We start from the raw sequence: 22,209 nt of genomic DNA, 5'->3' as shown, positions 1-22,209 counted from the left end.
CAGGGCCTTGGGACGATTTGCTACATAAAAAGCGCGATATAAATGTAAGTTGGTGATGGGACTTGTGAAGTGAGCGGCTTTATCAGTGTGCTGGTCAGCGCTAGGGGATGGAGTCATATGCAGCAGATGGAATCAGGCATTTGATAAAGTCCCACATAAGAAACTTAACTCCGGTCGAAGCCACGGAATTGAGGGCAAATTATTGACCTGGTTAGGAAATTGGCTGAGTGGCAGGGGACAGAGAGTAGGGATAATGGGTAGGTACTCTAATTGCCAGGATGTGACTAGTAGTGTCCCGCAGGGATCTGTGTTGGGGCCTCAACTATTCACAGTATTTATTAATGACTTGGATGATGCCATAAGAAAGTCATGTATCCAAATTTGCCGATGACACAAAGATAGGCGACATTGTAGACAGTGTAGATGAAAGCATAAAATAATTACAAAGGGATAGCGACAGATTAAGTGAATGGGCAAAACAGGCAAATGGATTTCAATGTAGGCAAATGCAAGGTCATCCACTTTGGACCTAAAAAGAATAGAACAGGGTACTTTCTAAATGGTGAAAAGCTAGAAACAGTGAAGGTCCAGAGACTTCTGGTTCCAGGTACATCGATCATTAAAATGTCATGAACAGGGACATAAAATAATTAAAAAGCTAATGGAATGCTGGCCTTTATATCCAGAGGACTAGAATACAAGGGGGTAGAAGTTATGCTGCAGCTGTACAAAGCTCTGATTAGACCACACCTGGAGCACTGTGAGCAGTTCTGGGCTCCACACCTTAGGGAGGATATATTGGGCTTGGAGGGAGTGCAGCGTAGGTTTATCAGAATGATACCCGGACTTCAAGGGTTATGTTACGAGGAAAGATTACAAAAATCAGGGTTGTATTCCCTAGAATTTAGAAGGTTAAGGGGTGATCTGATCAAAGTTTTCAAGATATTAAGGGGAACAGGTAAGGTAGATGGAGAGAAACTATTCCCGCTGGTTGAGGAGTCTAGGACTGGGGGGGCATAGTCTAAAAATGAGAGCCAGGCCTTTCAGGAGTGAAATTAGAAAACACTTCTACACGCAAAGGGCGGTAAAAGTTTGGAAGTCTTCCGCAAACGGCAATTGATGGCACATAAATTTTTTATTTCAAATCTGAGATTGATAGCTTTCTGTTAACTAAAGGTATTAAAGGGATATGGGCCAACGGTCCTTATGGAGTTAAGTTGCAGATCAGCCATGATCTCATTGAATGGCAGAACAGGCTCGAGGGGCTGAATGGCCTATGTTCAAGCCAATATTAATACTAATTACGTTCTTTCATATAACTGGGGCTCAATTTTAAGTAAATACATAAAAATTTAGCTTTGTACTGACTTAATTAATTCTGTTAATACCTAAAGAGATTTTTTAAAAAACAACCTCGCACACAGAAATCAAGTTGCAGCTTAACCTGATGCAGTTGTTTCGGAGTTATGGTTGTGGGTTCAAGTCCCACTCCAGAGACTTGAGCACAAAATCTAGGCTGACACTTCCAGTGCAGTGCTGAGGGAGTGCTGCACTGTCAGAGGTGCCATCTTTCGGATGAGACGTTAAACCGAGGACCCATGATAAACCGAGCCGCTCTCAGGTCAACGTAAAAGATCCCATGGCACTATTTTGAAGAAGACCAGGGGAGTTATCCCCGGTGTCCTGGGGCCAATATTTATCCCTCAATCAACACAAAAAAAACAGATTATCTGGTCATTACCACATTGCTGTTTGTGGGAGCTTGCTGTGCGCAAATTGGCTGCCGCGTTTCCCACATTCCAACAGTGACTACACATTGGCCGTAATGCGCTTTGAGACGTCCGGTGGTTGTGAAAGGCGCTATATAAATTCAAGTCTTTCTCGTGTTCTTTTTCCTTTCTTTCACCTTGACCTACACTGTCTACGGATGGGAATATGGATGGCCTCTTACCGTGCCTTATCCATGAAATCAGCCACTCCACCAGTAGTTGCTACTCCAAGATTGGGCTTCAACTGCTAAACAAATGTATTAAACAGTAAAGAGATGAGGTGAATAGTACCAGTAATACAACAGTCATTATTAAGCTCTTTGTGTCGTAGAGAACAAGAAATAGCTCATGACCGCTGCATGAAACTGATTGAAGCACATTCTGAATAGCAGATCCGTTTTTCTTGCCATCGAGTGAGTATACCTGGAGAGATGCCTGTCCTTCAGCTGTTTCTGCACAGTGGTAGCACCAGGATAAGGGAGCTGGTGCACAGCTCCTGTCCCAGCGTTCCACGGTGCTACGTGCTTTCCCTCTGCTCTGATTGATTGATCTTTTCTCGGTTGTACCTCCAGCCTCCGGTATTTCCAGTGACGTTAAGCGCATTGTGGAGACGATGAAACTAGACGGGACGTTGAGGAAATGCACAGAGAAACCAGATGAGTAAGTACCCCAAGCGAAGAGCTCAATACTTAACGTGACCTCTCCAGCGTTAGAGTTTAACATTCTTGTTGTTTTAGATGCAGCTTTTAAGTTTATGTAACTGTATGAAACATTCTCTTCCTTGGTTCCCACCTGGGAAGCCATGCTGGGGACCTGTGTCAGCCACAGCCAGTGACCATCCGCTCGGGGATGTGAGCGTGGCTCCGTGACTGGGGAAGTGTCAGGCCCTATGGAACGGGTCTGTCTCCCAGTCAGCCTGCACTGGTGGTGCCTGAGATTGTTGCATCTCGGAATTGCAGCTGTGAATGTGCATCTTGCCACACAATGGCTCTTCGCCATAATAAATATCTGGAGAAGCCCGATTATTTTCACTGCCTCTCCTCAAAGACCAGGTACCAGTGAATGGCACCGGGCTAACCTGGAGCTGTTAACTGCGCGTGCTCTACATCTGTGGTTGGGAAGATGTTGGGAGTCCATTATTAAAGAAGCAGTAGCAGGACATTTGGAAAAGCAAAATTCGGTCAGGCAGAGTCAGAATGGATTTATGATGGGGAAGTCATGTTTGACAAATTTGCTGGAGTTCTTTGAAGATGTAACGAACAGGGTGGATAAAGGGGAACCAGTGGATGTAGTGTATTTGGACTTCCAGAAGGCATTTGACAAGGTGCCACCCAAAAGGTTACTGCACAAGATAAAAGTTCACGGGGTTGGGGGTAATATATTAGCATGGATAGAGGATTGGCTAACTAACAGAGAACAGAGAGTCGAGATAAATGGTTCATTCTCTGGTTGGCAACCAATAACTAGTGGGGTGCCGCAGGGATCAGTGCTGGGACCCCAACTATTTACAATCTATATTAACGACTTGGAAGAAGGGACTGAGTGTAACGTAGCCAAGTAGCTGATGATTCAAAGATGGGAGAAAAAGCAATGTGTGAGGAGGACACAAAAAATCTGCAAAAGGACAAAGACAGGCTAAGTGAGTGGGCAAAAATTTGGCAGATAGAGTATAATGTCGAAAAGTGTGAGTTCATGCACTTTGGCAGAAAAAAAATCAAAGAGCAAGTTCTTATTTAAATGGAGAACGATTGCAAAGTGCCGCAGTACAACGGGACCTGTGCATGAAACACAAAAGGACAGTATGCAGGTACAGCAAATGATCAGGAAGGCCAATGGTATCTTGGCCTTTATTGCAAAGGGGGCGATGGAGTATAAAAGCAGGGAAGTCTTGCTACAGCTATATAAGGTATTGGTGAGGCCATACCTGGAATACTGCATACAGTTTTGGTTTCCATATTTACGAAAAGATATACTTGCTTTGGAGGCAGTTCAAAGAAGGTTCACTAGGTTGATTCCGGGGATGAGGAGGTTGACTTATGAGGAAAGGTTGAGTAGGTTGAGCCTCTACTCATTGGAATTCAGAAGAATGCGAGATGATCTTATCGAAACGTATGAGATTATGAGGGGGCTTGACAAGGTGGATGCAGAGAGGATGTTTCCACTGATGGGGTAGGCTAGAACTAGAGGGCATGATCTTAGATTAAGGGGCCACCCATTTAAAACACAGCTGAGGAGAAATGTCTTCTCTCAGAGGGTTGTAAATCTGGAATTCGCTGCCTCAGAGAGCTGTGGAAACTGTGGAATAAATTTAAGACAGAAATAGACAGTTTCTTAAATGATAAGGGGTTTATGGGGATCGGGCGGGGAAGTGGAGCTGAGTCCATGATCAGATCAGCCATGATCTTATTGAATGGCGAAGCAGGCTCGAGAGGCTGTATGGCTACTCCTTATGTTCTTTGTCTCGCGCAACCTGTGTTTGTTCAAGGGTGTTGTGCTAATAGTGTGTGATCGCCCTAATCCATTGCTGACGTCGTGTACATGTCCCGCAGCCAGTGTTTGTGACCTCGATGGCTCTTGTTTTTCAGCATTCCTCCCTCGCCAGAAACCGAGACGATGATGAAACAACTGAAGGATGACATTTCCAGGTAGGATGTCCCAACCTCTTATTTCGTGTTAAAACTCTGTCACGGTACCAGAGTTTAAAGGAGCATTTTCACCTGGTAAACTGACTCAATTCAGCAGCACAACTGCATTGCTCCATAATTAACCATTTAATACTGCAAATTTATTATTTCTACTTTTCTTAAAAATAAATTTCCCCCCAGTTTTCTGAAGATATTGACTCTTGCGGGTATACTGGGATGGGAGGGAGATCACCGGACTGTGTGGGCTTTGCTGGAGCTTCTTCCACTGTCTGTCCAGTTGAGTTAAATCCGTGCAGACCAGGGATAGAATCTTCAATCCTCCCAGTCTGCTGTGCCACACGTGTTTAGAATCTGAACTACTGGGGATACCGTCTTCTTTCACGCGCATTGTGAGCTGCACCGAAGCTCTCAGAAATTCCCCTTGAGTCAACACCGTCACTTTTCAGTGTCAGCCATGCCTCACTTCGTAGCACTCTTGTCTCAAAGTCAGAAGGTTGTGGCTTCAAGTCCCAGATACTTAGCACAAAAGCCCTGTCGGAGGTGTTGCATTTCGAATGAGACGTTAAACCGAGGCCCTGTCTGCCCTCTCGGGTGGACACAAAAGATCCCATGGCACTATTCAATGAAGATCAATGGGAGTTACCCCGGTGTCCTGGCCAATATTTATCCCTCAATCAACGTCACTAAAACAAATTATCTGGTCATTATCACATTGTAGTTTTTGGGAGCTTGCTGTGCGCAAATTAGCTGCCACATTTCCCACATCATCATCATATAGGCAGTCCCTCAGAATCGAGGAAGACTTGCTTCCACTCCTGAAGTGAGTTCTTTGGTGGCTGAACAGTCCAATACGAGAGCCACAGACTCTGTCACAGGTGGGACAGATAGTCTTTGAGGGAAGGGGAGGGTGGGACTGGTTTGCCGCACGCTCTTTCCGCTGCCTGTGCTTGATTTCTGCACGCTCTCGGTGTTGAGACTCGAGGTGCTCAGCGCCCTCTCGGATGCACTTCCTCCACTTAGGGCGGTCTTGGGCCAGGGACTCCAAGGTGTCAGTGGGAATGTCGCACTTTATCAGGGAGGCTTTGAGGGTGTCCTTGTGAAGTTTCCGCTGCCCACCTTTGGCTCGTTTGCCGTGAAGGAGTTCCGAGTAGAGCACTTGCTTTGGGAGTCTCGTGTCTGGCATGCGAACTATGGCCTGTCCAGCGGAGCTGATCGAGTGTGGTCAGTGCTTCAATGCTGAGGATGTTGGCCTGGATGAGGACGCTGATGTTGGTGTTCCTTTCCCCCCAGGGAATTTGTAGGATCTTGCGGAGACATCGTTGGTGATATTTCTCCAGCGACTTGAGGTGTCTGCTGTACATGGTCCATGTCTCTGAGCCATACAGGAGGGCGGTTATGACTACAGGCCTGAAGACCATGAGTTTTGTGGCTGTTTTGAGGGCCTGGTCTTCAAACACTCTTTTCCGAAGGCTGCACTGGCTCACTGGAGGCGGTGGATCTCATCGTCGTGCCTGCTCTTGTTGATATGAGGCTCCCGAGATATGGGAAGTGGTCCACGTTGTCCAGGGCCGCGCCGTGGATCTTGTTGACTGGGAGAAGTGCTGTGCGGTGAGGTCAGGCTGGTGGAGGACCTTTGTGTTACGGATGTTTAGCGTAAGGCCCATGCTTTTGTACGCCTCAGTAAATACGCCGACTATGTCCTGGAGTTCAGCCTCTGTATGTGCGCAGACACAGGTGTCTCCATGTACTGCAGCTCGATGTCAGAGGTTGGGGTGGTCTTGGACCTGACCTGGAGACGGTGCAGGTTGAACAGGTTCCCACTGGTTCTGTAGTTTAGTTCCGCTCCAGCGGGGAGCTTGTTGACACTGAGGTGGAGCATGGCGGCGAGAAAGATTGAGAAGAGGGTTGGGGCGATAACGTAGCCCTGCTTGACCCCGGTCCGGATGTGGATTGGGTCTGTGATGGATCCATTGGTAAGGATCATCCTCCACCTGCTCCATGATGACATGCAGGCTATATTTTCCACATTACAACAGTGACTGCACTCCAAAAGCGTTTTGGGAAGTCCTGTGGTGGTAAAAGCGCTATAAATAATGCAAGTTATTTCTTTAAATTCTTGACTATTTTTCCTCAAAGTTTGTGAATTGTAGTTCTTCACAGTGTGCTGCAGCTCCAGATACCGGTGTGTCGCCAAGATGGGGCTGGGCACTGATCCACGGCGGGGCTGGGGTGCTTGCTGCCAGTCCTGGCACTGTGTGGTGTGTTACATCAGGCCACCAGTCCCATTACCTTCCAGCTGGTGGCGCTGTTGGCCTTTTAGTTTAAAGCTATTGCAACCCTGATATTCCAGGATAGCAATTTCATACCAAGCGAGCTATTCTTCACTGGGAGATCTATCCGTATGGGAGATGGCTCAATTCAGGAGATCTGGGTTTTAGTATGTAGCTTAGTGTTTCAACACTTTAATTCCTTCCCTTCTCCCCGGGTTGCTGACTCACCTTGGGGGTGGGGTTCCACGGGTGTCGACTGCTCTCTGGTGCACTGCCCAAACAATCGTTCTTTACCCAAGAGCACGGGCCGGAATGACGGGCAGCGTCTGCCCAAGCCCTTCCCAGCACAGGTCGCTGAATGATGACTGGGAGCGATGATCGTGGCGGGTTCTCTCCCTCTCTGAGACCAGTGTCATTGACGTTCTTGTGGCACCCCTGCGCTACTCTGGCTGAGCTCATCTAACGGAGCACAAAAACCGGGCCTCGAACTCGAGATCCTCCAGGCCTGTGGGGCTGGGTCCCAGAGTACTCTCTCCCACTCATCAGGGGAGCTTCCAGTATCTTTGGTGTCATCGGCAGGGGAAGTGAGTACGATTGGAATCAGGGCCAAGCTATTTCCGATGACGAGTGTTAATATCGGCAGTGCCATGCTTTGCATTGCAAAAAATAGACAGATAATGATGTGTGTGCGTGTTTTATATGTTGTATGTGTATATTTTACATATGTGTGTATTTATATATATATAGATATAGATACAAACATATATATTTATTATGTGTGTATATTTTATATGTGTGTATATCATTTTTATACATATGTTGGAATATGAGATTCGAGATCAACACTCCAACTTCCTAGTGTGCAACATCTAAGGAGCATAAACTGAAGTTAGACTAATGTATGATATTCGGGAATATGGACACTAACCCAGTGTGCGCGTGATCATCTAGTCCTTTAATAGTTTGCAGTGTAATAATTGTGTACAGTTCGAATCTGGGCTCCCCCGATTGCTCAGTGAGGAGTGGAGTTGCGCAGACCAGGACAGTCCCCAGTTCAATCCCCGACATTGATCAGCTTCCCAGTTAACGGTGGATGAATCATCCCCCCCCCCCCCTCCCCCGGGGTAACAGTGGGTGCCCTGTGATTCACCCCCCTGGAGTAACAGTGGGTGCCCTGTGATGCCCCGGGGTAACAGTAGGTGCCCTGTGAGTCATCCCCCTGGAGTAATAGTGGGTGCCCTGTAATTCCCTGGGGTAAACATTCACTAATTACATTCCTTCACATACATGTAAAATGTTGGTTTTCAATTGACTGCCCCACTGGAATGTTTATCTGTTCACCTTTCCGGTGATGGGGGCGGGGGGGTGGTATGATTAGACATTGGGCAGTGAAGGTAACCCGACCATAAGGGACACATGGTCCACTTATGGGAATAGAGCAGAACCAAGCGAGTGGGCGATAGGCGAGGGCAAGATGGGGTTCAGCTGTAACCTATCCCACAATGGGATGGCCTGCTGACAGCTCTCTGTGGATTATGGCCTTTGAGTGTGGTACTACAGGGTGCTTGTTGTCCAAGAAACCTCACTGGGCAAAGAGGCAACGCCTTCAGGGGAAGGAAAACTAGCAACAAAATCCTTCATCCTGTGCTGCTTTTCCTGTTGCAGGTTAAAGGTTGAGTGTAACGCTTGGGACCAACTGCTGGAAGTCTATCGGCAAAACGCGGATCAAGCAGTCGCGTAAGTTCTTGTCAGTCGGTTGGATTGGTCAGTCGGATGTCTGATACACTGGAACCCCCGTCACAGTCTGTGAGAATCAAATTAAACCATTCCGAGCTACACAAACATGTGACTCTTTGTGTGGAACGTGCGCACTCTCCTGTGGAGACATATCACATGCTTGAGGGATGTCAGCAGCGGATGGGGCATAAAAGTAAGGAAGTCCTGCCACAACTGTACATCATCATCATAGGCAGTCCCTCGAAATCGAGGAAGACTTGCTTCCACTCTAAAAGTGAGTTCTCAGGTGACTGAACAGTCCAATACGGGAATTACAGTCCCTGTCACAGGTGGGACAGACAGTGGTTGAAGGAAAGGGTGGGTGGGTGTGACTGGTTTGCCGCATGCTCCTTCCGCTGCCTGCACTTGATTTCTGCATGCTCTCGGCGACGAGACTCGAGGTGCTCAGCGCCCTCCCGGATGCTCTTCCTCCACTTAGGGCGGTCTTTGGCCAGGGACTCCCAGGTGTTGGTGGGGATGTTGCACCATATTAAGGCATTGGTGAGACTGCGAATAGTTTTGGTCTCCTTTACTTGCATTGGAGGCAGTTCAGAGAAGGATCACAAGGTTGATTCCTGAGATGAAAGGGTTGTCATATGAAGAAAGGTTGAGCAGGTTAAGCCTATACTCGTTGCAGTTTAGAAGACGGAGAGGTGATCTTATTGAAACATATAAGATTCTGAGGGAGCTTGACAGGGTAGATGCAGAGAGGATGTTTCCCCTCCTAGGGGAATCTAGAACTAGGGGGCATAGTTTCAGAATATGGGGGAACCAGTGGATGTGGTGTATTTGGATTTCCAGAAGGCATTCAATAAGGTGCCACAAAAAAGGTTACTGCACAAGATAAAAGTTCACGGGGTTGGGGGTAATATATTAGCATTGATAGAGGATTGGCTAACTAACAGAAAACAGAGAGTCGAGATAAATGGGTCATTTTCCGGTTGGCAAACAGTAACTAGTGGGGTGCCGCAGGGATTGGTGCTGGGGCCTCAACTATTTACAATCTATATTAATGACTTGGATGAAGGGACTGAGTCACCAAGTTTGCTGATGATACAAAGATGGGTGGGAAAGCAAATTGCGAGGAGGACACAAAAAATCTGCAAAGGGATATACACAGGCTAAGTGAGTAAAAATTTGGCAGATGGAGTATAATGTGGGAAAATGTGAGGTTATCCACTTTGGCAGAATAAATAGAAAAGCAAATTATAATTTAAATGGAGAAAAATTGCAAAGTGCTGCAGTACAGAGGGACCTGGGGGTCCTTGTGTATGAAACACAAAAAGTTAGTATGCAGGTACAGCAAGTAATCAGGAAGGCAAATGGAATGTTGGCCTTTATTTCAAGGGAGATGGAGTATAAAAGCAGAGAAATCCTGCTATAACTGTACAGGATATTGGTGAGGCCACACCTGGAGTACTGCGTACAGTTTTGGTCTCCGTATTTAAGGAAGGATATACTTGCATTGGGGGCTGTTCAGAGAAGGTTCACTCGGTTGATTCTGGAGATGAGGCGGTTGACTTATGAAGATAGGTTGGGCCTATACTCATTGGAGTTCGGAAGAATGAGAGGTGATCTTATTGAAACATATAAGATAATGAGGGAGCTCGACAAGATGGATGCAGAGAGGATATTTCCACTCATAGGGGAAACTAAAACTAGAGGACATAGTCTCAGAATAAGGGGCTGCTCATTTAAAACTGAGATGAGGAGGAATTTCTTCTCTGAGGGTTGTAAATCTGTGGAATTCTCTGCCCCAGAGAGCTGTTGAGGCTGGGTCATTGAATATATTTAAGTAGGAGATAGGCAGATTTTTGAGTACTAAGGGAATGAAGGGTTATGGGGAGCGGGCGGGGAATTGGAGCTTCATGATCTTATTGAATGGTGGAGCAGGCTCGAGGAGCCGATGGCCTTCTGCTCCTAATTCTTAGATTGGGCACAAGACCCCAGTGATCTGCAGCTCAGTAAACTTTTCCTTGCCCTCTTTTCCTTGTTTTTTAAACCATTATTCCCATTGTATTTGGGTTGGAGCTAACGCCCGACCACCTCGGTCTAAATGGTGCCAGCTACCGTCGGTCTTTCATTTCCATTGATTTGCCAGTCGTGGCTCAGTGGGTAGCACACGCATTGAATCAGGTCGTGGGTTAGAAACATAGAAAATAGGTGCAGGAGTAGGCCACTCAGCCCTTCGAGCCTGCACCACCATTCAATATGATCATGGCTGATCATGCAACTTCAGTACCCCACTCCCGCCTTCTCTCCATACCTCTTGATCCCTTTAGCCGTAAGGGCCCTTTTGAATTTATCTAACGAACTGGCCTCAACAACTTTCTCTGGTAGAAAATGCCACAGGTTTACAATTCTCTGAGTGAAGAAGTTTCTCCTCATCTCAGGCCTAAATGGCTTACACCTTATCCTTACCCCTGGTTCTGGACTTCCCCAACATCGGGAACATTCTTCCTGCATCTAACCTGTCCAGTCCTTTTCAGAATTTTATATGTTTTCTATAAGATCCCCTCTCATTCTTCTAAATTCCAGTGAATATAAGCCTAGTTGATCCAGTCTTTATTCATATGTCAGTCCTGCCATCCTGGGAATCAGTCTGGTGAACCTTTGCTGCACTCCCTCAATAGCAAGAATGTCCTTCCTCAGATTAGGAGACCAAAACTGTACACAATATTCCAGGTGTGGCCTCACCAAGGCCCTGTACAACTGCAGTAAGACCTCCCTGCTCCTATACTCTCATCCTCTCGCTATGAAGGCCAGCATGACATATGCTTTCTTCACCGCCTGCTGTACCTGTATGCCAACTTTCAATGACTGATGTACCATGACTCCCAGGTCTCGTTGCACCTCCCCTTTTCCTAATCTGCCGCCATTCAGATAATATTCTGCCTTCCAGTTTTTGCCACCAAAGTGGATAACCTCACATTTATCTACATTATACTGCATCTGCCACGCATTTGCCCACTCACCTAACCTGTCCAAGTCACCCTGCAGCCTCTTAGCATCCTTCTCACAGCTCACACTGCCACCCAGCTTAGTGTCATCTACAAACTTGGTTCTAGTCCCACTCTGGAAATTTGAGCACATAATTGAGGCTAACTCTCCATTGAGGAAGCACTGCACTGTAGGAGCTGTCCTCTTTTGGATGTGACGTTAAACCAAGGTATTTGGTTAAATTAAACTTGGGTGGACAGAAGAGATCCCACGGCATTATTCGAAGATGAGCCAATATTTATCCCTTAACCAACATCACTAAAACAGATTATCTGGCCATTTGGGGAGAAGGGGGGTGGGGGGGGCAATGGAATACTTCCAAGGTTATAACCTAATTGAGGACGTTCGATGGATGCTTTTTTAATTTCTCCTCTCCACTAACCTGGGAAGAACCTGCTATTCGCTGGGCTCCAATTCCGCAGCACTGTGGCTTTCTTTAAATGTGAGTCGAGGCAGTGGGTCTGAGCGCTAGAGTTCTCCTGCGGCTATGGTGCTGGGAAGGGAAAACGAGTCAGGAGTCCCACTCCGCTCACGATCCAGTTACCTGAGTCAGAAGATGCAAGTGTGGCAACTGGATTGGGCTTGTGTTATGACACTTTCTTCACTCCAGTCCAACATCCTGATACTTGCTGTCTAAAGCACGGCCATTTGGGAGAGGTACTGCAGTCCCAATGCACCGAGGACTATATCCGATAAACGGGGGATATTGGCAAACAATATTATTTCAATTATAATGTTAATGATGAAATTCTCAGTAAAAAATGGCAACCGAAGTGTTGAGGGAAAAACAGCACTGGAAGTCACTTACAGTCCACGATACGAGAATTCTTTAATACAAGCCTGCAGGGGAGAGTGTTTGTCATCCCAAGATGGTCCCAAAGTGTCTCAACTTTACAGTAGTCGTGGCAATGTGATTATACATAATACAGCGGAAGCGAAACTCAACAGTTGACAAGCTAAGAGATTACTCGATCAACAACCGAGCAACTGCCAATTGTTAATCGTGTAAGCTCTCGGGAAATGTATTCTGTTATTTCCACTGTTTTCTGTTTGCCCATTGCCTCTGTAACAAGGCATCATGAAACGTCTTTATACCAACTGTTGTTTATTAACTGCTGACACTATGCTTCTGTCTGTTTTGGCAAAGCTTCCCATCATGCCTTGTGACATAGCTAGTGTTTCCAAACAACATTCACATTAACCCCGTGCTTCCTACATCAGAAAGTGGCGGAGCCAGGATTGGGAGCCAGTCAGTAACCTGGCCAGTCAGATCCACCAGGCAGAGAGTGGAGAGAGATCTGGGTACAGGCACTCACTCTGCCTGATCAACAAAGGGTTTCCAATCTGATTGCTAACCAAACGCTTTCTCCAAAAGCCTTTTACTGCCCTGTGGAGAGAGATGGAGGGAGTAACTGGGCTGATCCAGTGTTGTGATTGTAGATGTTGAAATCCTTTAATCAATGGCGACAGGAAACTGGATCTTATAATTGTATTTATTTCAGTGATTTGGAGCAGGCGAAAGTGGCTGGAGGGACACTTGACCCGATTCCAGTGATGGAGAATTCGCAGGTGGACGTGATCAGGACCAAGCCGGATTATCAGTGCATTCTGGATAAGGACATCCCGATTCTGCAGGACATCGAATGTATAGTGAGTACAGGGCGGGGCCGAGGTGAGCTGTTGGGAGGGGCAGAGGGTTGTGGGACGGGACCAGAGGGCCGGTGGGAGGGGCAGAGGTTCGTGGGGCAGGATCGGTAGGGTGGGGGTCAGTGGGAAGCGGGCAGAAGGCCGGTGGGAAGGAGGCTGAGTGCCAGGGGCAGAGGCCGGTGAGGTAGGGGTAGTGGGAAGGGGGCAGAAGGCCGGTGGGGAGGGGGCTGAGTGCCGGGGGCAGAAGGCCGGTGGGGAGGGGGCTGAGTGCCGGGGGCAGAAGGCCGGTGGGGAGGGGGCTGAGTGCCGGGGGCAGAAGGCCGGTGGGGAGGGGGCTGAGTGCCGGGGGCAGAAGGCCGGTGGGGAGGGGGCTGAGTACCGGGGGCTGAGGTCAGTGAGGAGGAGGTAGTGAGCCTGGGCAGTGTGTATGTTAACTGCGAGTCGGAGGACTCGGATGAAACATTTTTTAACGTGGCGGGGGGGGAAGAGCGAGTCTTTTGATCCTCATTCTCTACACGTCGGTGACAATGCTGGACTCTCTCATCCGCTCCCTCGGGCTATGCCCTTTCCCTTTTGAGGTTGGAATTGAACCAAGAGGGCGAAGCGAGCTGTTGGTTGTGACGCAGTGGGACCTGTGAGATCGCTGTGGGCAGCTTTTGTCCGGATTCTGAAACAGGGAGAGCCGAGGGGAAGCAGCCGGGCTAGTTCCTGGATCGCTGCGTCGGTGAGACAGGCCCGTGAGGCTCTCCCGAGGGTTTCGATGGAGCCGTAATCGCTGCGATTCCTGCCGGATGGATCATGCTCAGCATTTACCTCTGACTCCACTTCGATTCAGCAGTCTCGCAGGTCCAGTGTCCTCGGGGCAGGGTGAGGGCTGATGTTGGAACACTTTCAATGTGTCTCCAAACTGGCAGGTGGAGTTCAATGTGAGGCTATCCACTTGGCTCCAAGAAAGGTAGATCAGAGTATTTTCTAAATGGAGAGAAGCTAGGAACTGTGGATGAACAGAGATTTAACAGTCTAAGTACAGAAATCACAAAGCTAGTCAACAGGTACAGAAAATAATTAGAGGCGAATTAAATATTGGCCTACATTTCACACGGGCTGGAACACAAAGGGGCTGAAGTTATCTTACAGTTATACAAAGCTCTGTAGAGGACCCCAATGTGGAGCTCTGTGTTCAGTTCTGGGCCCTGCGCCTCAGGGACGATATATTGGCCTTTCAGGGGGTGCAACACAGATTATCCAGAATTATACCGGGGCTAAAATGGTTCAATTATGAGGGCATTCTGCGTAGTCTAGGCTTGTTATTCCGTCGAGTATAGAAGATTAAGGGGTGATCTAATTGAGATGTTTAAGATGATTAAACAATTTGATAGGGTTGACAGAGAGAAACTATTTCCTCTGGTGGGGGCCCCAGAACAAGGGGGCATAGCATTAAAATTAGAGCCAGGCCGTTCAGGAGTGGTGTCAGGAAGCACTTCTTCACACAAAGGGCAGTGGAAATCTGGGACACTCTCCCCTGTTATGCAATATAAAAATTTCAAAACCGGGATTGATAGATTTTGTTAGGTACAGATCATTAAGGGTAACGGAAGCAAGGTGGGTAGATAGGGTTATGATACGGATCAATTATAATCTAATTCAATGGCAAAACAGGCTTGAGGGGCTGAATGGCCGACTCCTGTTCCTTTGAGTCGTATGTGATTAGGGCAGCTCAATCCTGTAACTGTAGTGAGATAAAGGTGCATATCAACTACATTCCAGTACCTGTCCTTTGAGCGAGCTAACCTATCCCTCCAGTTTATGGGGTAGGTTTTGTTTTGGAGGGGTCAGTCTTTGTGGTGTGAAGGTGTTCGGTTTTGAGGGATTAGAATAATCTTCCCCTTCCCCTGCTATATAAAGCAGCCCAGGGCTCGGAGTCAGCGCCATCACTCCATTAACACTGCACCAAAGCACCGTGGCTTTGGCGCCGGAGTTGGGTTGCATTCAGCGGGGAAGAGGTCTTCCTTCTGTCTGAGCTGGGATCGAGTCCCGCTGCTGTGTGAAAGTGTTGCGGGTAACCAGCTCCCCAATGTCCCCTCCCGTCCGACCAGGAAGTGCGTGAGACCCCCGAGGAGACCCCCCACGGGTGGGATTGGGAATTCCCATCACGGGGACAAAGCCCCTCTATCACTTGGTTGCACAATGTGTTTATGGTTTCATCTGGAATATATAATTTAAATTCTTCTCTGCTCGTCACTTTTTGGATACCACGGATAGAACGCTGACCCATCGAGCCGGCACCCTCTGAACCCCTGGGACTGGGCCGATCCAGCCTCTCCTACCTGCGCCATGCAGAAGCTTTTCCAGCCGTTCCTCTATTTCAGGTGCTGCCACCAGTCGTGTCTCGCCCAAAAGACGGACGATTTCAGGTCCTCCAACTTCTCGCGGGCTCGTCACCCCCGGCTGCAATTGAGGGTTTTAGCCACAGTCCAGGGCGATGTGGGGGCAGATCTCCGGCCGCACGGCCTGTAAAACTCGGCGTATGAATCGCTGCTTGGTGCAGGCTCTTGTGTGCACGCTGGGCGGTGGACAGTCCGCGACTGCTGTGCTGCTGTCTTGCCCTTTACCAGCTCGTTCCCTCAGGGATTTTAGATAATGTGTGGAGCCTTAAACACATGGTTAATGGTTTGGATTGTGACTCAAGTACGCAATGAAAGTATTGCTGTTATTGGAGCTGCAGAAATCTGGGCATTCTGTGTAAACCAGCTGAGAGATCGTGTGAGGCAATATATCTCTGGTCTTCGTGCCAGCCTCTTGTGATTTTTACGGACCACTAATGGGTAAGGGCAATAGGACTGTGCATTAATCACTTGTCTCAGTCATAAGAACATAAGAATTAGGAACAGGAGTAGGCCATCTAGCCCCTCGAGCCTGCTCCGCCATTCAACAAGTTTCATGGCTGATCTGGCCATGGACTCAGCTCCACTTACCCGCCTGCTCCCCATAACCCTTAATTTCCTTATTGGTTAAAAATTCCACAGATTCACAACCCTCTGGGAGAAGAAATTCCTTCTCAACTCGGTTTCAAATTGGCTCCCCCGTATTTTGAGGCTGTGCCCCCTAGTTCTAGTCTCCCCGACCAGTGGAAACAACCTCTCTGCCTCTATCTTGTCTATCCCTTTCATTATTTTAAAATGTTTCTATAAGATCACCCTTCATCCTTCTGAACTCCGAGTAAAGACCCAGTCTACTCAATCTATCATCATAAGGTAACCCCCTCATCTCCGGTATCAGCCTAGTGAATCGTCTCTGTACCCCCTCCAAAGCTAGTATATCCTTCCTTAAGTAAGGTGACCAAAACTGCACACAGTACTCCAGGTGTGGCCTCACCAATACCCTGTACAGTTGCAGCAGGACCTCCCTGCTTTTGTACTCCATCCCTCTCGCAATGAAGGCCAACATTCCATTCGCCTTCCTGATTACCTGCTGCACCTGCAAACTAACTTTTTGGGATACATGCACAAGGACCCCCAGGTCCCTCTGCACCACAGCATGTTGTAATTTCTCCCCATTCAAATAATATTCCCTTTTATTTTTTTTCCAAGGTGGATGACCTCACATTTTCCGACATTGTATTCCCCTCACATTTTCCGACATTGTATTCCATCTGCCAAACCTTAGCCCATTCGCTTAACCTATCTAAATCTCTTTGCAGCCTCTCTGTGTCCTCTGCACAACCCGCTTTCCCACTAATCTTTGTGTCATCTGCAAATTTTGTTACACTACACTCTGTCCTCTCTTCCAGGTCATTTATGTATATTGTAAACAGTTGTGGTCCCAGCATCGATTCCTGTGGCACACCACTAACCACCGATTTCCAACCCGAAAAGGACCCATTTATCCCGACTCTCTGCTTTCTGTTAGACAGCCATTTCTCGATCCATGCTAATACATTCCCTCTCCTCCCCGCATCCAAAGCAGACCGCATGTTAAAACAGAGGCTCTCCGCCCGCACCCCCCCTCCCACCCCGCCGCCAATCCTAGCATAAGAAATAGGAGCAGGAGTAGGCCCTATTGCCCATCGAGCCTGCTCCGCCATTCAGTAAGATCATGGCTGATCATTGACCTCAACTCCACTTTCTCACCCAATCTCCATATCACTTGATTCCCCCAGATCCAAAAATCTATCTATCTCAGCCTTGAATATATTCAGAGACTCAGCATCCACAACCCTCTGGGGCAGAGAATTCCAAAGATTCATAACCCTCTGAGTGAAGAAATTACTCCTCATTTCTGTCTTAAATAGCCTACCCCTTATCCTGAGACTGTGACCCCTGGTTCTAGGCACTCCAGCCCAGGGGGAAACAACCTCTCAGCATCTACCCTGTCAATCCCCTTCAGAATCTTGTATGTTTCAATGAGATCACCTCGCATTCTTCTAAACTCCAGAGTATAGGCCCATGCTACACAATCGCTCATCATAAGACAACCCTCTCATCCCAGGGATCAATCTCGTGAACCTCCGTTGTACCGCCTCCAAGGCAAGTATATTCTTCCTTAGATAAGGACAAAACTATGCGCAGTACTCCACGTGTGGTCTCACCAAGGCCCTGTACAATTGTAGCAAGACCTCCTTACTCTGATACTCCAAACCTCTTGCAATAAGGGACAACATGCCAGTTGCCTTCCTTATTGCTTGGCAAACCTATCCTGCAAATACTCCCAGGCGGATGTGAGCCCCTCTCACCAAAAGGGCAGATTTCTCCTGGACCAAACGCACACTCCCACTTTGCTCCAGCGTGGGCTCCCACAAGCAGGTTGGCAGCCTGGCATCAGAAGGATGTCACCAGCTTCGGCCACCCGCTCAGCAAAGAGCAGCTTGCCAGAAAGTGCCCGTCGCCCAGTGAGACTAATACTGCTGGTCCCCCAGGATAGGCTTCACTCCCAGGACCCAGTGACCCTCTAACCGTGCTGTGCAATGGCCCCCATAACTCTATCTTCAAACAGCGACGCCCCCACAGATTAAGCTCCACCCTGTTCAGCGTCTGACTGCGTACCACGGAAAGCTCCAAAGGGGCCTGGGAGCGAGGCTTGGGCCACAAGTAAAGAAAGAAGTAAAGGAATCTGGAGACCGAATGCGAGTGGACAACTCAAGCTGGTCTGTCACCGGGGTGCTTGGACAGTGGGCTCCAGCCCTTCACCTCCGTTTCTCCATGTAGAAAGTAAACAATCAGGGATTTGAATGGGCTGCTTGCTGGACTGAGGAGCATCGAGTTTGTGATGTAAAATCCAATATATTTCAGGCTGGGATTAAATAATTGCTCCGTACTTGATGTTGGCAATGGCGGTTTTCAGATTGCAGTGATTACATGAAATGGAGCTGAATTATGATCTCTTGTAGATGGACCAACTGCAGCTAACCATGAACCTGATCACCAGAACCAGACAGGAATGGGATTCTTGCCTGAAAAATATATCCGAAGAGCTGGGTGAGTTTCTCCGCTGCTTTGTGCACTGCCCAGAGTCAGGCCCCACATTTAACTCGTCTCCAGATTCGACAGTAAGGTGTCTGGTTGTGCAACATCCGAAACCTGCCCTAAGGCATACTGAGGGAATCTGCTTGCTCAGTCAGCCACCAGTTCTCACTCTTACATTCCCGGGATTTACTGACCGGAGAACAAGATGTAAGGAAGCAGAATCATCCCAGCTGTTTGTAAACATCACCTTACGATCAGCTTCAGAATGTCATTGTGCAGTTGGATCACCTGCTGACTGGTGTTCAGCTTGAAGTGTCTTAGACTATCTGAGGCCTTCATCATGTAAATGCAAATTCGTATCCATAATATGACTGCAGAGAGATAATACTCTCTGGAATCTTTGTTAGACTGATCAGCATCATAAAAATAGGATGAGATTTGTCATATATTTTTTTAAAGACTTTCCTACTGTATTGTAATCCTTTTACTGAGATGGTGTCTGATAGTGCCCTAGTGTCAGCTACAGCTCTGTTGGTAGCACCCTCGCATCTGAGTCTAGAAGGTTGTGGGTTCAAGTCCCACTCCAGAGACTTGAGCACAAGAATCTAGGCTGACACTGCAGTGCAGTGCAGTGCTGAGAGAGCGCTGCACTGTCGGAGGTGCTGTCTTTCGGATGAGGCCCCGTCTGCTCTCTCAGGTGGATGTAAAAGATCCCATGGCACTATTTCAAAGAAGAGCAGGAGAGTTATCCCCGGTGTCCTGGCCAATATTTATCCCTCAACCAACGTAGCAAAAACAGTTTATCTGGTCATTATCACATTGCTGTTTGTAGGAGTTTGCTGTGCGCAAATTGGCTGAAGCATTTCCTACATTACAACAGTGGCTACACTTCAAAAAAGTACTTAATTGGCTGTAAAGCACTTTGGAACGTCTGGTGGTCGTGAAAGGTGCTATATAAATGCAAGTCTTTATGTGGCTCCCTACCGTTGCCCTGTGTTTGGGGGTATTGTAACATAAGTGTTATATTCCTCTAGAACACGGCTTTTCACTAATTCGGTGTTGGAAGGCCACACTAGAAGCAGCAGCTCGACGGGAATGCTGCTCCATGCCAGACTCAGAGTGAGTGGAGAAGCCAAGTGGCCCTTTCGCTGGTTGTGGAGGCTGAGTGTGTCTGTGCTGGAGAGGAAGAAAGCGAGTGTGGTCGGGGCTTTGAGAGGGTGGAGGTGGAGCGGGCAGACGACTGCAGATAGTTCAGCACACCAAATCCGCATTCTGAGCTTTTCCTTTCCCTGCAGCATCCCGAACGTTCAAAGGGCTGGAAGAGAGTCCGGTACAGAAATTTCTAACGGCAAAGAAGGAGTAATGGTGGGAGACGAGGTGAGCGGAAATCTTCTCACTGGGCTTCTGATGCCCTGTGGCTGTGGCAGAAGCACGTTGTAGGAACCTGAACTTTGCTCTGGACTGTATCTGAGACTTTCATGCTCTTTGCACCTTGTACTGCTGTGAAGAGTTTGGTGATGCTCTCCACTCCTCCTGTCCTTCATTGTAAAAGACAGCCCCTAATCTAACATTTAGCCCCACAGATCCCGAGTGGGAGCACTACAGATGGTAAATGATCAAGGAGACATCATCCTGGGTCCCACAGGATCGCGTCTGTATATGAGCACCGAGCGAGATCGGGTATGAGATTGGCGGTGATGCCTGTTGATACTCCCTGACACGCCTTATGTGAAGAATGGTCACTTGGACCGAAGTATGGAAGGGCTGCGGGAGCCTGTGACACTGAAAGCCCATGCATTCAGGGCAGAAGCAAGTCAGAAAGGGAGAGAAATGTAATGTAAAGTAACTGATACATGAAGGAGTTAAACCAGCCCCTAACCGCAGTGATCGGTCCTTTTTTTAATCTTGTAAGATTACATTTTATTAACTTTATATCTATGACACAGCACCTGCTATCATTTTGGACATAAAGTTCCAAGGCCTGCAGCAACCCAGATGTTACTGTGAATCAAGATTAAATAATTCATCAACTGAACGAGAGATGTGCCATCTCTCCGTTCTTGTCCCGCAAGCATTTCCGTCCTGAGGTACATGTGCACCGGTTCTCTCGGGTCTCGGCGCATTGATGTGTACACATCGTGTGACGATGGGCTGTGGAATGGAGAGCCTCTCGGTCAAGCCCAAGCATCACCTCGCCTGTTCATGCTCTCCAGTAGGGGGTCGCTGGATAGCAATCGGGAGCCTAAACCCTGGCTGATTTATTATGAGTTTTATCTAGCCCTGGGGTGCCGAGACCAGTTGTAGTCATTGTTCTGTTGTCCTGCCTGATCTTGGCTAACCCAACACCCACCAGGAATGGAGCCTGTAACATTCCTGGCTGAATTTTAAAAGCTTTCGTTCTGACAATAAAGGAATAGCATTTCCACATCCGAACTATTTGCCACATTTTGTGCTTATTATTTGCAAATAGAAAATTCAAGGCACTGCTGGAAGATAAATGCCATCCTTTGGGATGACGCTTCCATTCTTAAATGCCCAGCATTTTCAGAGCACGAACCAGTCAGGATAGCTCGTTTTGAACGTAAAGAGTAGTTACTATAAAGATAAATCTGGGCAACCCAACTGGAGTTACTGGCTGGCGAGTGGTTCTGAGAGACGAGGAACCCAGGAGCCTTTCACCAGGTTTCCGAGGACAAAGAGCCGGGTATTTGGATCATTCGCCAGTAACCACAAGGCAGCAATGAAACACTCAATTACTTCCCCCAGATATTTAGAAGTTAGCAGTGTGTTGCAGACATCAGCACCTCCTTAGTGAGTCAATCTATCCCCGTCTCTCCTAACTGGGGATTGTTGGCCACGTCTGTCTTCTGCTTCTAGATTTGTTCTTTATCTGCCGTTACCTTTCTGTATATGGTTTGTAAATTGTATAGTACGTTGTAAATTAAAGTGTATTTCTTTGCACAAAGATTATTCCTAACTGCTCTGTTTCATCCAGTGTCTTAGAAGGTACATATAGTGATGGAGCCTGTTCAAGTGTTGGTGTCCCATTCCTTAAATTATACTGGGCTAGTAATCTAGAGGCCTGCACTAATAATCCAGAGTCTATAAGCTCAAATACCACTGTGGCAGTTTGGGAATTTGAATTACTGGAAATAATAAACCGCTCTCAACAAAAGTGACCATGAAGCTGTCGGAGTGTCGTAAAAACCCAATGGGTTCACTAATGCACTTTAGGGAAGGAAACTTGCTGCCCTTACCTGATCTGGTCGATATGTGATTCCAGTCCCACACCAACTACCCTCTGCAAGCCACTCAGTTGCATCCAAGTGCTATCTGGAGTGGTTCAAGGCAGTCCAGTTTCAGCATCTCACGGCACTAAAGATGGACAAATGTCAGTGTTGTCCACATCCCAAGAATGAATAAAAACCCAACACCACAGAAGTTTACACAAGAATAAAGTTTATGAATACTGATGGTGGCAAACTCATGGGCGTTGGAAATGTGCTGGTGATAGTCACAATCTCATATTAAGACGCAATCTCTCCTCCCGGTGTGCTGTTTAAATCGCGACTCATCGCAGTCTCTAAATCGTTCTTTCCCCAAACTGGAACTCCACGCCTCCCTCAATCTGCCTTGACAA

At 47.7% G+C, this 22,209-nt stretch overlaps 1 protein-coding gene across 2 annotated transcripts in view; it reads left to right on the top strand.

The window, feature by feature from the left end:
* The window catches only part of LOC139237992 (kinetochore-associated protein DSN1 homolog), a 44,848-nt gene extending 23,314 nt beyond the window's left edge, over positions 1-21,534 (top strand). The window contains exons 7-12 of one of the 2 annotated variants that reach the window (XM_070867372.1): positions 2,342-2,429; positions 4,355-4,414; positions 8,350-8,421; positions 12,963-13,110; positions 18,494-18,581; positions 19,865-21,534. In XM_070867372.1, the coding sequence (XP_070723473.1) occupies positions 2,342-2,429; positions 4,355-4,414; positions 8,350-8,421; positions 12,963-13,110; positions 18,494-18,581; positions 19,865-19,932 (524 nt within the window). In that variant the 3' untranslated portion in view covers positions 19,933-21,534. The other variant, XM_070867371.1, reaches the window with a different exon arrangement.
* Positions 21,535-22,209: the final 675 nt, after the last annotated feature.

The sequence above is a fragment of the Pristiophorus japonicus genome, chromosome 24 (genome assembly GCF_044704955.1).
Source record: "Pristiophorus japonicus isolate sPriJap1 chromosome 24, sPriJap1.hap1, whole genome shotgun sequence".
NCBI lineage: Eukaryota > Metazoa > Chordata > Chondrichthyes > Pristiophoridae > Pristiophorus > Pristiophorus japonicus.
The sequence above is the reverse complement of the archived record's forward strand: the minus strand, read 5'-3'. Positions and strand labels throughout refer to the sequence as shown.